A 16,129-nucleotide genomic window follows, 5' to 3' on the forward strand; every position below is an offset into this window, starting at 1 on the left:
ATCCCTGCCCACCCCTCCCCATGAATCACCAACCTGAACCCCTCCTCCATCGATCAGCCCTGCTGGGAACTGCAGCCAGGACGGGGGACTCCGCGGAAGCAAAGGGGGACCTGTCTGGTTTTGGAGGGACCCCCGACTGCCCCTGCCCTCCTGGGTCCGACGTGGACAGCTCTGGAGCTGCGGCTGGGGACAAGGGAATTCCCCCCCTCCCCCCGAGATACGTAGTTTCTATATAGAATCTGTCTCTGTAAATATAATCTCTCTTCTCTCTGTACAAAGCCCGGGCGGATTTCCGCCGTCACCACGTCTGCCCCGAACTCGCCCCCAGGGTAACGTATGAACCTCTGCGCTGCCCAAAATGAACACGGGCTGGGGGCATCTGCACCCGCCAAATATTGGGGAAATCCGCCTCCCCACCCCCGTGACATTTTGGGGCTCCCTCCAGAGCAGCGAGGGGCATGACTGGTGCGCTCCTCAGCTGGCTGCGGGTGCCAGGGCATATAGGGCACACCGTGTTGCAGGGCAGGGGGCGCCACGACCCCTTAGCAGCCTGGGTTGAGCCCCCAAATGTCACCCCTCCCCACTCGCTTTGATTCATCCTGGCTGGCTTCCTTTTAACGGCTCCCCCTTTATTTAACAGCATTTCTCCCTGCCCCCTGCTGCAAGAGCCGGGGAAGGCGCTATGTATAATATGTTAAAAACCCTAAAAACCATCAGCTCCCCACCCCACAAATATTAAAATAAAAAAATAATAAAATACGCCATGTTGCGGACCCGATGGGGGGGGAGGGGGGTCAGTGCCAGGAGGGGGCGGGGGTAGGGAAACAGGTACACATCCTCCCACAATGCACTGGGGCGCTGTAGGAGATCATCCCTTTAATTAGGGGACGATCCCCCACAATGCACTGGGGTGCTGCCTTTCCAACCCCACTGTCCTCATGGTACCCTGAGGCTTTCACACTCCAGGCCCCGCCCCCCCGGAAAGCCCCACCCATCCCCGAATCAGGTCCCCATCACTCTTCCTTCTGCAGAGCTGGGAGGGGCAGCTTGGTGTCGGGGCCGCGATCCACCTCTTGGGCCAGCCGCCCGCAGTACTGGCCCTCGTCACTGCAGGGATCAGCGTCTCTGGCTAAGGCACATTGTGATGGGACTGGGGGGCAGGGACCGCCCCCCGAATCCTCGTCCCCATTCACCTGCAACGGGGACTGCCCGCTCTGCAACTCCGCTGCTTTGGCTGCTCCCTCCAATGAGCCCTGTGGAGAAGAGAAGTGCAACATAATCGGACACCCGCTGGAATCCCATCCCAGTATGCCCGGTGCTGAGATGCAGCCAGCTCTGGAGCGGGGCAGCTGGGGAACGGCCGCACATAACACTGCATGGGGACAGCAACCCAGCTGTGGGGGGATGGGGGGCACGGAGAAGGGCTGGGGTCTCTCCTTGGTTGGGGGGAGGGTCCAGACCAGTGGGGCTGAGGCAAACGTACCTGCTTGCTCAGTTTCTTGTTTCCTTTGGGGAGTTTTCCAGACCCGTCTCGACTGCGTCTGGGGTGGAACAGGGCGGAGAACAATAATACCGATGAGCTAGCAGCAGGGTTGTTACACTGACGCCCCCGTAATAAGAGTAATTAAGTAATAGGCCTAATAACCATGGTGACGTTAACGAGGATGAACAACAATGGTCATTAATAGTTCTAATAATTACAAATAATACTAAGCATAATTCATGAGAACAGGGATGGTTCGCCCAACGTGGAGATGCAGCCGTCTCTGGGGCGGGGCGGCTGGCGAACAGCTGCACAGAACGCCACACACAAATGACTTGCCCAGTGCAGAGATGACCCAAGGAGAAGATGCTGGCCCCCAGCAGCCAGCAAAACCTCTCTCCAGCCCACCCCTCAGCAGTGCTGTGATACTTACCCCTTGCCTGGCCCCCCGACAGACACCACCTGCATCCCAAAGGAGCCCCGCCCCCGCGAGGGCTTACTGCCCGCCCACTGGCCAACGACCATGCCGGCGATCTCCAGCTTGCCCCCCTGAGGCGGGATGGGGTGGAGACCTAGGGAAGCGGAGACGGGGGGGGGGGGGGGAAGAGATGAGTGACAGGTGACACTAGGGTCATGTCCAGGCCCCAGCAGATATGGAACAGCAGCAGAACATCATCTTTCAGGTCAGAAACAGGGTCCGCATGAGCCTGCAGAGAGCCTGAGCCGGTCACTGGGAGAGGTGTGAACTGCCCTTGGCATAACTGATCCCTGCCTGAGTCTTCAGAGAGCCTGAGCCGATAGCCCTGACAGAGGGAATCTGCCCCGATGCATCTCAATAGGATGATGCCCCCCAGCCCCACTGCTCTGGAGCACCCCACTAGCTCCCCACACTCCACATATGTACAACTGGAGGGGGGAGAAAAGAGGCCTCCCCTACACCTGCCTTCAAGAGGGCACACAATCCAGCCCTCTGGGGATCCTACCGTTGCCACCAATGCCCTGCGGTGAGTGAGGCCACAGAGCAAAGGGGCAGGGACACGGCTCAGGGGATACACAATCTCTCACCTGTGAACCCTCTGCTCCTCCCAGGGGGTGGCAGCGGCGCAGAGCCCGTGGTGCGGGGGTAGAGGGGCATCGAATAGAAGGGCGCAGCCATGGCAGGCACAAAGGGAGGGGGTGGGAGCAGAGGGGGCGGGGCCTGGCGGTTGAAGTTCACGCCCTCCAGGATGCTCTGTCTCATCCTCTCCACTTTGGCCGCCTGCTCCGTCTGGGGGAGATGAATCCAGCTGACTTCATCCCCCACATTCCTGCCCCTCCCCCACAGCCTGCCCCAATGTCAGAACATCCAGGTACTTCCAGACCAAGAGAGCAGCCTCTCAAACCCCCTCCCCCACAGAGACAGTGATAGAACCCAGGAGTCCTGGCTCCCAGCCCCACCGCTCTAACCCACTAGACCCTCCCTCCCCTCCTCTCCCTGAACCGGGGATAGAATCCAGGAGTTCTGGCTCCCAGGCCCTCCACTCTAAACCACTAGACCCCACCCCCCATCCCAGAGGCAGGGAGAGAACCCAGGTGTCCTGCCCCATACCTGTCCGTCACACAGATCAATGAGGGGAGCCCTGTCACGGGTGGCTTTGATGAGCTTGCTCTGGAAGAGTTTGCCATCGAAGTAGATCCAGGGGCAGCAGTGTTCCCAGGGCACCGGCTGCCCACAGGCGTCGTTGGCAAACAGAGCCGTATCTACTCCACTCATGAAAAGGGCTGCCAGTTGCACGCCCCGGGCATCCAGCTTCTCGATCTGCAAGGGAACCATTCCCATCACTTTAACTTAGGAAGGAGTGCAGCCACTTCTGGGGCAGGGCAGCTGGGGAACAGCCACACATAACACTGCATGGGGAGGCTCACCCGGCGTTGAGATGTGGGCAGCTGGGGAACAGAGCAGATCAGCAGTTTTTAATCTAGTAAAGGAATAACTCCTGCACATTCTCCGGTGAGAGCTGGAGAGAGAACCCAGGAGTCCTGGCTGCTAGACTCCCTATACTAACCACTGCACCCCGCTCCCATTCACCTTTCTCCCAAACAGCACCAGTGCTGGCTGTCACCAACTGTACCGCATATTCACCGCTTTTACAGACTAGGATAAATTGTGTACAAAACGTGCCTTGTGAGGTATCATTTGACAACCAATCTTCTGAACATTATTGTCCCGGTAAAATATGTGTATATTCTATGGATGTTGTATGGCAAGTTATGAGACTCCACTGTATAACATCGCTGTGACATGCAGGCACAAACCAGTTCTTCAGAGACAAGGGACACACTAACGGCCCAGCCAGGTGACAGCATAATAAAGCAGACTATCACCTGGGTAAGAGGCCAATCTTTGGCGCGAAGAAGGGTGCGAGCAAGAACTTTACACATTGGCAAAGATACGGCTGGGGTTTCCCAGCCCACAGACTGGCTGTCGCCTGCGCCCCAGCTGGAGACAATCCTCAAGGAAGGGAGAGGGGTATACGAATGGAAACAGAGGACTCCAAATCATGTTCTCCCCTCATCTCTACTCACGGCAGCAGCCCCATTTGAAAGACAAATGAAGCATCACTGAACTGGGGCCGGGGTCCTGGCAGAAAGATCGAGCCAGTGGGCTCCTTATAGGGAGAGAAACCTTTTTGCTTTGAAGTTCCCCTAGCTTGTTACGTTAGGTACCAGTTTGTATCTTCTCTCCTTTTATTTTCTTTGGGACCCAGTGTGACTTTCACGTCTCCCCACCTGTCATCACTTCAAATCTTTCTGCCTGGGGTTAATCAACTTCTTGGATTCTTTTCTCTACCCCAGCATGTTTGGGAACCTCCACTGGAGAGAATGGGGTCCAGGCAGGTCAGTTTCCTTTGAGGAGCCTGCATTGTCCAGGAGAGACAGGGCAGGACGAGACGCACCGTCCTGGGGAAGGTCTGGGGCTGGGAGTAGTCGGTGAGGGACCAGCCGGAGCATTGGTGTAACTCAGCAGGCAGTGACGCCGAGGCGGGTGGCTGCGTGGGCCGGCCAGGAGCAGTTGTTGTCACAGCGAAGCGGGGTGCGAGGCACCCCAGGCTGGAGAAGTGAGGAGACACGGCTGCTTGTGCCCCGGGGAACGCCGCGGCAGCCCCCTACCTTCAGCTCCTGCAGATGATCCGGCTCGTAGAGCTGAGAAGAAACCGCCTGAGCCAGGAACACGTCCAGCTCGTGCCTATGAAGGATCCTCCCTCCGGGCCACTGGATCATGTAACTGCAAACGGAAGAGAGAGCGTGAACCCGGCCAGGCCTGGCATGCCCACACGGAGCAGCTCGCCCCGGCTAAGGGTGGGGGGGCTGGTGGCTAGAGCAGGGGGGCTGGGAGCCAGGACTCCTGGGTTCTCTCCTGGCTCTGGGAGGGGAGTGGGGTTTAGTGGTGAGAGCAGGGGGGCTGGGAGCCAAGACTCCTGGGTTCTCTCCCTGGCTTTGGGAGGGGAGTGGGGTCTAGTGGTGAGAGTGGGGGCCTGGTTGTGTCGCTCGTCACCCCACACACCCCGCCCTGCCCCCGCTCACCGTAGCACGCAGCACATCAGCAGCAGGTGCGTGGGTACGTTGGCGGGGTTCAACATGCCGGGCGTGTCGGCCCGCAGGCAGGCCAGGAAGGCCCTCATGCGCCGGTTCTTGTCCTCCACCGCCTTCCCCAGCCACAGCTTCCGCAGGTTGGGGCAGGTCCACTCGCGGAAGGCCAGGGCCGAGACCAGCTCTGGCGTCTGCGGGGACTTCCCCTTGTACGCCGCCCACTCCTTGATGATCACAGGCGGCACTGAGGGGCAATGAGAGGGGGAAGGGTTCAGGTTCTCCTGGCTGGGGAGAGAACCCAGGAGTCCTGGCTCCCAGCCCCTCCCGACCACTGAACCCCACTCCCCTCTCAGAGCCGGGGAAAGAACCCAGGAGTCCTGGCTCCCTGCTCCAACCCACTAGACCCCCCTCCCCTCCCAGAGCCAAGAAGAGAACCCAGGAATCCTGGTTCCCAGTCCCCCCTGCCAACCACCAGACCCCACTCCCCTCTCAGAGCTGGGGAAAGAACCTAGGAGTCCTGGCTCCCAGCCCCCACTGCTCTAACCACTAGACCCCTCCTCTCTCAGAGCTGGGGACAGAACCCAGGTGTCCGGAGGCTACAGCTCTCTGCCACGGGGGCCCCTACCTTCCGTGGGGATGCGGCGGCGGATGGCCAGGCGCTCCACCCGGCGCTGGTTCTCAGCCACGCCGAACAGCACCCCATAGATATGCTGGCGGGCGCCGCGGAAGAGGACGGCGGCTGGAGGCAACTCAGTATTACACTCATCCTCGATGCACACCGGGAGCTTGATCTCGCCCTACACCGGAACGTCAGGAGAGGGACTGAGAACCCAGGAGTCCTGGCTCCCAGCACCCCCAGCTCTAACTCACCAGACCCCACTCCCCTCCCAGAGCCAGGTGGAGAACCCAGGAGTCCTGGTGCCAGGCTCACCTTGGTAAGAACATGGTAGATGGAGGGGTACATGAGGCCGCGTCGGTGCCGGTGCTCAGCCACCCGCAGGACCTCAGGGGCGACAGGGGGCAACGGGGGGGTGGTTATGTCCATGTGGCTGCGGGTGGCCATGGAAAGCAGCGAGGGGATGGAGGGCTCAGGCCCAGCCAGGGGCCCGTCGGTGTCGCCGGAGCCCCCCGCCTGCCCCCAGCCCCGGCTCAGCTTCTCGGCACCGGGCCCCTCCCAGCCAGACTTGGGCTGCAGCACCTCGGAGATGTGGCTGGGGAGGAGACATGGGGAAGGTGGTGAGTCACGCCCCTCTCAGAGCCAGGAAGACAACCCAGCCTGGCTCCCAACTCCCCCTTCTCTAACCAGTAGATCCCACTCCCCTCCCAGAGCCAGGGAGAGAACCCAGGAGTCCTGGCTTCCCACTCCCCCTGCTCTAACCACCAGACCCCACTCCCCTCCCAGAGCCAGGGAAAGAACACAGGCGTCCTGGATCCCAGGTCCCCTGCGCCAACCCCCAGACCCTACTCCCCTCCCAGAGCTGGGGAGAGAACCCAGGAGTCCTGGCTCCTGCCGACCTGGCTCTAACCACTAGCCCGCACTCACTTGGCACTGCCCCCGTTGTGCTCTTCGCCATCGGAGGAGGAGGAGGGGGAGGAGGCTGGCCCGGAGGAAGGGGAGGGCTTGGGGCCACGGTGGTGGGGGGGGAACTTGGCGTCGTAGGCGCTGGGCCAGCTGTTGAACTCGCCGCCCTTCAGGATCGGGTCCTCGTTAAAGGGGGGCACGTCTCCGAGCGGGTGTGGGGAGAAGAGGAGGCTGGCACTGGGGCCCGGGGGGAAGGAGGCGGCTGAGGAGGAGGAGGAGGAGGGAGGGGCCGGTGGCTGGTACTGCATCTTTGGCCCCAGGTGGTGGGGGAACTGGGGAGGGAGGCAGAGAGAGAGAAAGAGGTGAGCAAAAAGTGGCAGACCCCACTCCCCTGATAGAGCGAGGAGAACCCAGGCATCCTGGCTCCAATCCCCTCCCCCCTCGCTCTAACCACCAGACCCCGCTCCCCTCCCAGAGTTGGGGAGAGAACCAAGGAGTCCTGGCTCCCAGCCCCCCTCGCTCTAACCACCAGACCCCACTCCCCTCCCAGAGTGGGGGAGAGAACCCAGGAGTCCTGGCTCCCAGCCCCCCTGCTCTAACCACCAGACCCCACTCCCCTCCCAGAGTGGGGGAGAGAACCCAGGAGTCCTGGCTCCCAGCCTGCCCCACCCCCACTTCAACCCACTGACTCCAGAGACCCCAATCCCATTCCCCACCCCGGATTGGAACATACCATCGGCTTCCCCATGGGGAGGGATCCCACCGGGCTGTGCTGTGCAGGGGCTGCTCCTCCGAAGTGGTTGGATCCATAGCCTGGCACTGAGACACAGAGCGGGGCTGGCATTGGCGTCAAAACCAGCTCAGCATGCGGAGGGGAGTGGGGCCTAGTGGTTAGCGGGGGGCGGCCAAGATCCTGGGTTCTCTGCCTGGCTCTGGGAAGGGAGTGGGGCCTACCAGTTAGTGGGGGTGGCCAGGACTCCTGGGTTCTCTGCCTGGCTCTGGGAGGGGAGTGGGGGTTAGCGGGGGGCAGCCAGCACTCCTGGGCTCTCTGCCTGGCTCTAGGAAGGGAGTGGGGCCTACCAGTTAGTGGGGGCGGCCAGGACTCCTGGGTTCTCTGCCTGGCTCTGGGAGGGGAGTGGGGGTTAGCGGGGGGCAGCCAGCACTCCTGGGCTCTCTGCCTGGCTCTGGGAAGGGAGTGGGGCCTAGCAGTTAGTGGGAGCAGCCAGCACTCCCGGGTTCTCTGCCTGGCTCTGGGAGGGGAGTGGGGGCTAGTGGTTAGAGCAGGAGGCGCTGTGGGGAGCGGGGCAGGGTGCTGGCTGTGTGGGGGGCTCCCAGCTACTCCAGCCCCAGCCTCTCCCAACAGGGGGTGCTGTGGGGAACAGCCCCTGCCAGATACTCACGTACAAACGAGGATGGGCCCACAGGAGCCGGTGGCATCTTGGCAGTCACCGAATAATAGTTCACGGCTTTCTTGAAGCGCTCGATCTTATCCTCCGTCCTGGACTGGGGGAGCAAAGCAGACAGGAGACTGGCTGGGGAACTGGGGGCTAAGAGGGTCCCAACACTGGGGCTGCGTCATTAAGCCCCACCCCGGCAATCGAACCCACCCTCTCAAAAAGCAGGAGCTGCTCTGCCCCCTCTGACGCTACAGAGCGACACAGGACTGCAGTGTTAGCCCAGTGGGGCTTGGGAGTCAGATCCCAAAAGAGATGGGGCAGAAGCCAGCGTGCCGGGGACCCCGATCTTGCTCAGAGCGGTCTCACGGCACGCCAGGGGCCCCCGATCTTGGCCGGAGGGGTCTCACGGCCCAGGGCACACCAGGGCCCCCCCGATCTTGGTTAGAGGGGTCTCACGGCGCACCAGGGGACCAGATCAGCAGCTCCAGTCAGCAAGCCAGGCTCCTCCCAGCTCACCTGAGAGTGTTTGAAGACGTCTCTCCCCAAGGCATCCAGATTGTAGGGGTCTTTGATGGCGCTGACATACTCCGAGACAGCCTTGATCACCACGTCGCAGGGGGGCAACACCAGCTGGTGGGCTCGGACCTGGGCACGGAGGGAGACACAGACAGTGCTCAGCATCTGGCGCCCCATGGGCAGCCGGGCTGGAAATCCCACCCTCCATCACCCCCCATGTGATCCCCAACCACAGACCAGAAAGCCTGCCCAGAGAGTCCCCAGCCCCCTGTGTGCTCCCCGACCACAGACACCTGCCCAGAGAGTCCCCAGGCCCCCCGTGCTCCCCGACCACAGATATCTGCCCAGAGAGTCCCCAGGCCCCGTGTGCTCCCCGACCACAGACACCTGCCCAGAGAATCCCCAGGCCCCCCGATCATAGACACCTGCCCAGAGAGTCCCCAGCCCCCTGTGTGCTCCCCGATCATAGACACCTGCCCAGAGTCCACAGCCTAACTATGTGTTTTCTAACTATAGAGATTCTTCCCTACAATGGCTCCCAGCCTCCCCTGCTCTAACCACTAGACCCCACTCCCCTCCTAGGGCCAGGAATCCTGGCTCAGTCCCCTCTGCTCCAACCCACAATGCCTGTCCACAAGGCCAAGCTCGTTCCAGCCCTACCAGGCTGCTGCGGGGTGGAGCCAGGGGCCGTGAGGCTACCTTGAGCGATGCCAGTGGGTGGTCTGGCCCCAGCAAGCTCCAGTGGAAAGCAGCCAGGTCCTCGTCCGGGAGGATGTGGTTACCTGGGGGAGGCAGGAATAACACAGTCCCTGGTTACTGCACCCCAAAAGGATTTGGTGCCCCCACCCCGCCCCAAAGAGAAAAGGGGAGGCTGTCACAGACCCTTCTGATTGGAGGAGGATTCAGGCCAGAGGGCCAGAAAACTGGAGCTTTTATGCAAATGAGGCAGCCCTGATTTGACTATTAGATGACTAGGCGCTGTCATTTGCATAAATGTATCCCCTCTTTCTCTTGGGATCCCCTCTGAGTGATCCCCTTTCTTCATGCAATTCCAACCCCCGCACAGCTCCATTCTGATCATAGGTTTCAGAGTAACAGTCGTGTTAGTCTGTATTCGCAAAAAGAAAAGGAGGACTTGTGGCACCTTAGAGACTAACCAATTTATTTGAGCATAAGCTTTCGTGAGCTACAGCTCACTTCATCGGATGCATACTGTGGAAAGTGTAGAAGATCTTTTTATACACACAAAGCATGAAAAAATACCTCCCCCCCACCTCACTCTCCTGCTGGTAATAGCTTTTCTGAAGTGATCACTCTCCTTACAATGTGTATGATAATCAAGGTGGGCCATTTCCAGCACAAATCCAGGGTTTAACAAGAACGTCGGGGGGGGGGGGGGTAGGAAAAAACAAGGGGAAATAGGTTACCTTGCATAATGACTTAGCCACTCCCAGTCTCTATTCAAGCCTAAGTTAATTGTCTCCAATTTGCAAATGAATTCCAATTCAACAGTCTCTCGCTGGAGTCTGGATTTGAAGTTTTTTTGTTGTAATATCGCAACTTTCATGTCTGTAATCGCGTGACCAGAGAGATTGAAGTGTTCTCCGACTGGTTTATGAATGTTATAATTCTTGACATCTGATTTGTGTCCATTTACTCTTTTACGTAGAGACTGTCCAGTTTGGCCAATGTACATGGCAGAGGGGCATTGCTGGCACATGATGGCATATATCACATTGGTGGATGTGCAGGTGAACGAGCCTCTGATAGTGTGGCTGATGTTGTTAGCCCCTGTGATGGTGTTCCCTGAATAGATATGTGGGCACAGTTGGCAACGGGCTTTGTTGCCAGGATAGGTTCCTGGGTTAGTGGTTCTGTTGTGTGGTGTGTGGTTGCTGGTGAGTATTCGCTTCAGGTTGGGGGGTTGTCTGTAGGCAAGGACTGGCCTGTCTCCCAAGATTTGTGAGAGTGTTGGGTCGTCCTTCAGGATAGGTTGTAGATCCTTAATAATGCGTTGGAGGGGTTTTAGTTGTAGTTGTAAGAATGCTTGATAGCATTCTACAGTGCTAATAAACGATGGTCACATAAACACCACCCTGTACCGGAAACCTACTGACCGCTATTCCTACCTACATGCCTCCAGCTTTCACCCTGACCACACCACACGATCCATCGTCTACAGCCAAGCTCTGCGATACAACCGCGTTTGCTCCAACCCCTCAGACAGAGACAAACACCTACAAGATCTCTATCAAGCATTCTTACAACTACAATACCCACCTGCGGAAGAGAAGAAACAGATTGACAGAGCCAGAAGAGTTCCCAGAAGTCACCTACTACAGGACAGGCCTAACAAACAAAATAACAGAACGCCACTAGCCGTCACCTTCAGCTCCCAACTAAAACCCCTCCAACGCATTATTAAGGATCTACAACCTATCCTGAAGGATGACCCAACACTCTCACAAATCTTGGGAGACAGGCCAGTCCTTGCTTACAGACAGCCCCCCAACCTGAAGCGAATACTCACCAGCAACCACATACCACACAACAGAACCACTAACCCAGGAACCTATCCTTGCAACAAAGCCCGTTGCCAACTGTGCCCACATATCTATTCAGGGGACACCATCACAGAGCCTAATAACATCAGCCACACTATCAGAGGCTCGTTCACCTGCACATCCACCAATGTGATATATGCCATCATGTGCCAGCAATGCCCCTCTGCCATGTACATTGGTCAAACTGGACAGTCTCTACGTAAAAGAATAAATGGACACAAATCAGATGTCAAGAATTATAACATTCATAAACCAGTCAGAGAACACTTCAATCTCTCTGGTCACGCGATTACAGACATGAAAGTTGCGATATTACAACAAAAAAACTTCAAATCCAGACTCCAGCGAGAGACTGTTGAATTGGAATTCATTTGCAAATTGGAGACAATTAACTTAGGCTTGAATAGAGACTGGGAGTGGCTAAGTCATTATGCAAGGTAACCTATTTCCCCTTGTTTTTTCCTACCCCCCCGCCCCCCCCCACAGACGTTCTTGTTAAACCCTGGATTTGTGCTGGAAATGGCCCACCTTGATTATCATACACATTGTAAGGAGAGTGATCACTTTAGATAAACTATTACCAGCAGGAGAGTGAGGTGGGGGGAGGTATTTTTTTTATGCTTTGTGTGTATAAGAAGATCTTCTACACTTTCCACATTATGCATCCGATGGGAGCTGTAGCTCACGAAAGTTTATGCTCAAATAAATTGGTTAGTCTCTAAGGTGCCATTCTGATCATAGAGACCCTGACTAGGGTGGTCCCCAGCCCCTCATGTCCTCCCTGACCATAGAGACCCTGCCCAGAGAGTAGCCCCTCCTCCCCCAACGTGTTTCAACCATAGAGTTCCTGGCTAGAATGGTCAGCAAAGGCCTTGCCTAGAGAGTAGTTCCCAATCCCCCCCCCATGTGCTCACTGACCACGGAGTGCTTGCCTAGAGGGTGGTACTTTACCATAGAGAGGCTGCCTAGAGAGGTCCCCAAATCTCCCCCACCCCAGCAGATGTCCTCCAAAGAGCACCAAGACCCTGCCCAGAGCGGTCCCCCAGCCCCTCGTGTGGTCCCCGACCCCAGAGCACCTCCCCCACGCCACAGAGACCCGGCTAGAGAGACTGCCCTCGCCGCCAGTCGCTCGAGCCGTCTCTCTATGGTGGTGGGGTGGGGAGTGGCTCCCCCAGCCTGGAGGAACAGGGCTGCTTCCCAGACTCCCCAGAGCGCAGCTTAGCCAGCGCCATGGACCCCTCGATCCCAGGCACGGACTCCCTCTCCCAGAGGGACCTGCGTGTCCGTCCCCCGGCTAGAGGAGCTGAGCCCGGGGTGTGTCCCTGCCCCATGCAGGACCCGGCTGGAGGGGCTGAGCCTGCGGGGGGGAGGTCCCTGCTGCCCCCTGCCCCCCTCAGCTCTGTGTGCCTGCCCCACACAGGCCCCAGCTGTTTGCCTGGCTGCCCCTACCCAGCAGGGCGGCGAAGATGGGGAAGCTGGAGACCTTCAGGCCCAGCTGCTTGGCCACCTGGTGCATGAGGAACTGATTGGTGGTGAGGCTCTTGCCGTTCCAGCTCAGCTTCAGGGCGTGGGCGCTGAAGTAGCAGGGCAGGCTGGCCAGGGCGAACTCCGAGTCGTGGGCCAGCAGCCCGTGGAAGCCACGCTCCCGGAAGAAGGACACCACCTCCAGGTGATGGTCCTCCAGGCTCTGGAAGACCTGCGGGTGGGAGAAGACAGTCACACTTGATGGTGGTGAGAAAAGGGAAGGAATGGGGCCCAAACAGAGCCCCCCACCATAGAGATGGGGATATGAAGGGCCCTGGTATGGGGGAGGGAGAAATGGAGGGCCCTGGTATAGGGGGAGGAGGGAATGGGGCACACACAGGGCCCCCCGCTGTAGAGAGGGAACGGGGGACCCTGTACGGGGGAAGGAGTGGGGGACAGAGCCCCCTGCAGAGGAAGGAAGGAGGGAACACCGCAGCAGCTGGGGGGTGCAACTGGCAGGTACCATCTCTGGGCTCGGAGGAATGAGCAGAGGAAGGCAGCAGGTCTTTGCTGGGTTTCTCTCTCCCCGTCAGCACAACCCGTGGTTCTGCCTGAGGGCTCAGGGACTCAGTACCAGCCATCAGCCAGGGCAGGGGCAGAGCTAATCAGGCCAACTCCACATTGGGCGACCCTGGGCCAGGGGGCCCAACCCCCCACCACCAGGAAACTAGACAGAGGGGTCTGGCTCGCTGGCCCACGACGCCTCTAGCTGCAGCCGATCCCTGATGCTTCTGAGGAGGGCAGAGAAACTACAGTTCTGCATTGGGGAGAGATGGAACCTTCCTTCCTGACCTCAGGTGGTGAAGCCCTGAAGCATGGGAGTGGATCACATCCCGTATCCAGAGACAGAGCTATACTTGGGCATGGGACAAGCAGCTCCACCCAGAACTGCTCCGGCTGCCTGTCCTCGAAGCGTCACCTGCTTGTCCCCCACCTCCCTCTGATTGTGATGCTGGCATGATTCCACAACACTACTGCTGGCTGCTCCTTCCCTCCTTTTAATTAAAGTAGGGTTGCCCAGCCCCATACTGCCAACACGCGGGCTGCTCCGGGGCGCTGGCCGTATCTTGTCAACCAGAGACACCCTCCAACCCAGGCACCGCCATGGGACGTCCTTGAGTTCAATGGAGAATCCACATGTCCCCCGGGAAATGGGCCCCTCCCTGTTCAAGATCAACACCTGATTTCCAGGCAGGATTTGTTTAGCTTCAATTTCCAGCCATGAGCTTGTGTTCAAGCTTCCACTATTTAAACTGGTGAGCCCATTAGTAAATGTTTGGTCCCCCCAGAGGTGTTTAGAGACTGGGATCACATCACCCCTTCACCTCCCCTTTGTGGACTTCAATAGATCGAGCTCCTGGTGTCTCTCTCAGGCCCGTTCTCTAACCCTTTAAATCGTTCTCCTGGCTCTTCTCAGGCCCCTCTTCAACTGATCAACAGCCTCCTTGAATTCCAGACACCAGAACTGGACGCGGAATCCCAGCAACAGTCACACCAGGGCTGAATCCAGGGTGAAATCACTTCTCTGCTCCACCTCGAGATTCCCAGGTTTATACCTCCCAGGAGAGCCTTAGCCCTTTCAGCCCCGGCCTCGCACCGGGAGCTCCCGTTCAGTTGCTTCTCCCCCACGACCCCCCTGTCCTATTTCTCCACTTTGTCTGGCACAGAGCGTTCCCCTGGCACCACAGCTCAAGGGTGGACAATGCAGCTAACCCTGTAAGTACCCTTTCTTATCGAGCTGTTTCTACCACATCCAGCACTTGGGTACCAGGAGCCCACATTAAAGGTCAAAAAAGAACCACTGCTGATGATGGAGAGAGAGAAATCCAACAGACACAATGAATACGAGTCACCAAGCACTGAGATGCAGCCACCTCTGGGGCAGGGCACCTGGGGAAAAGCCACATATAATGCCACACAGAGAGGGCTTGCCCAACACTGAGGTGCAGTGGCAGCTGGGGAACAGCTGCACACAACCCTACATAGGGAGGGCTTGCCCGGTGCTGGGATGCAGCCACCTCTGAGGAACAATCACACAGCCAGGTGGCCCAGCCGGTTGGGAGAGGAGACGAAAGAGAATGACAAAGTGCAGGGGAAGGAGGCAGAAGGGAGTACGGAGGCAGCAGAGAAGTTAGGGTTACGGCTCAGACCGCAGGAAGTGGGGCTCATGCAGGGCAGAAGGGGCCATAGGTTGGAAGGGCAAGGGGCACGCGTGAGTAGGCACAGTCATAGGGCGCCAAGCAGAGGTGTTGGATGCACAGACATGGGGGGGAAGGTGCGCAGCCGCCCTCTCCTACCTTGACCCGGAAGCGGATCATGGCCAGGCGGACACAGTGCCCCAGGCAGGCAGGGGGCAGGAACCAGGCGCGGGGGGGCGGCGTGCCCTTGTTGCCCACGTGGCCAGCGATGAGCTGGGCCGTCTGCCGCTCGGCCTGGGCCTTACGGCCCCACTCGGGCAGCCGCTCCTTGCCCAGCCCGCCGTTGAAGATGACTGCCAGCTCCAGCCCGCCCTGGTAGAGGCAGGCCTGGGACAGGGCCGCCAGGTAGCCCACCATGGCGTTCCACTGGCCACCGCACACCCAGTCTGTCTGGTAGCCGCCATACAGCCGCTGCAGGGCCGAGTCCGCGTCCACCAGCAGCCGGGCCGGGCAGGCCGACGCCAGCCCCGGAGCATGCTGGGAGTGAGCCGCCACCGTCGCCAGCCCCGGAGCATGCTGGGAGTGAGCCGCCACCGTCGCCAGCCCCGGAGCATGCTGGGAGTGGGCTGTCAGCCCCGAAGCATGCTGGGAGTGAGCCGCCACTGTCGCCAGCCCCGGAGCATGCTGGGAATGAGCTACCGTCGCCAGCCCCAGAGCATGCTGGGAGTGGGCCGCCGTCGCCAGCCCCGGAGCATGCTGGGAGTGGGCTGTCAGCCCCGAAGCATGCTGGGAGTGAGCCGCCACTGTCGCCAGCCCCGGAGCATGCTGGGAATGAGCTACCGTCGCCAGCCCCGGAGCATGCTGGGAATGAGCTACTGTCGCCAGCCCCGGAGCATGCTGGGAGTGGGTCGCGAGAGGCGGTGGGTAGGGCCCAGGCAGCGGCTGGAGGTAGCCGGCCAGGCTGCAGTAGGGGGGCCCCCCACGGACCCCCGCCGCCCGGGCCAGCTTGAGCAGGTCGACGGGCACCACGGCACCTGGGCACCGCTTCTCCACGAACTCCTGGAAGCCCTGGACCCCCATCGCGGTGGGCCCCACTTTGGGGTCAGGGCGAGGGGGGGCTGGACCGACCCCCCCCTCCCCTCGTCGGGGACTGGCTCCTGGGCTCGTCCCCGCCCCCCCTCACAGCGCCCAGAGCTTTGGGGCGGCCGTGGCCGCCATGTTGTAGCTTTCTTCTCCTTCTCCGCCTCCCTGCCAGCCCCTCCCCCCGCCCGGCCGCGGGGCACGTCGGGAGTTGTAGTTTACTCCCTCAGGGTGCGCCCCTTAGAACCCATGGACGGGTGGGAGGGATCTGGACTACAAGTTCCGGCAGGCCCTGCGGGAAGCGCGGCGCCCTCCCGCCATGTTGTCCGGGCCGC

General features: G+C 59.6%; 1 protein-coding gene across 2 annotated transcripts; it reads right to left on the bottom strand.

The window, feature by feature from the left end:
• Positions 1–1,011: 1,011 nt before the first annotated feature.
• On the bottom strand, positions 1,012–15,794 carry FAM120C (family with sequence similarity 120 member C). Of its 2 annotated transcripts, none has more exons than XM_074937673.1 (16): positions 14,874–15,794; positions 12,502–12,748; positions 9,188–9,270; positions 8,489–8,617; positions 7,976–8,078; positions 7,309–7,394; positions 6,597–6,907; positions 5,985–6,264; positions 5,679–5,850; positions 5,048–5,297; positions 4,634–4,748; positions 3,072–3,281; positions 2,549–2,750; positions 1,917–2,055; positions 1,484–1,541; positions 1,012–1,253 (listed from the first exon to the last, which is right to left on the bottom strand). In XM_074937673.1, exons 1-16 carry the CDS (start codon positions 15,792–15,794, stop codon positions 1,014–1,016), a joined length of 3,546 nt encoding a protein of 1,181 aa, XP_074793774.1. In that variant the 3' UTR covers positions 1,012–1,013. The 2 variants fall into 2 exon arrangements, with proteins under 2 accessions (XP_074793774.1, XP_074793773.1); XM_074937672.1 differs by having other exon boundaries at positions 9,149–9,270.
• Positions 15,795–16,129: the final 335 nt, after the last annotated feature.

Source organism: Natator depressus, chromosome 23 (assembly GCF_965152275.1).
Source record: "Natator depressus isolate rNatDep1 chromosome 23, rNatDep2.hap1, whole genome shotgun sequence".
Taxonomy (NCBI): domain Eukaryota; kingdom Metazoa; phylum Chordata; order Testudines; family Cheloniidae; genus Natator; species Natator depressus.

Bases quoted from the DNA above. Each gene is read 5' to 3' on its own strand.
- FAM120C (XM_074937672.1), bottom strand. From the start codon at position 15,794: ATGGGGGTCCAGGGCTTCCAGGAGTTCGTGGAGAAGCGGTGCCCAGGT. The intron at 5,298-5,678 runs GTAGGGGCCCCC...ATTGCCCCTCAG, and splicing joins CCGCCGCATCCCCACGGAAG to TGCCGCCTGTGATCATCAAG. The intron at 4,749-5,047 runs GTGAGCGGGGGC...TTCCGTTTGCAG, and splicing joins CTGATGTGCTGCGTGCTACG to TTACATGATCCAGTGGCCCG.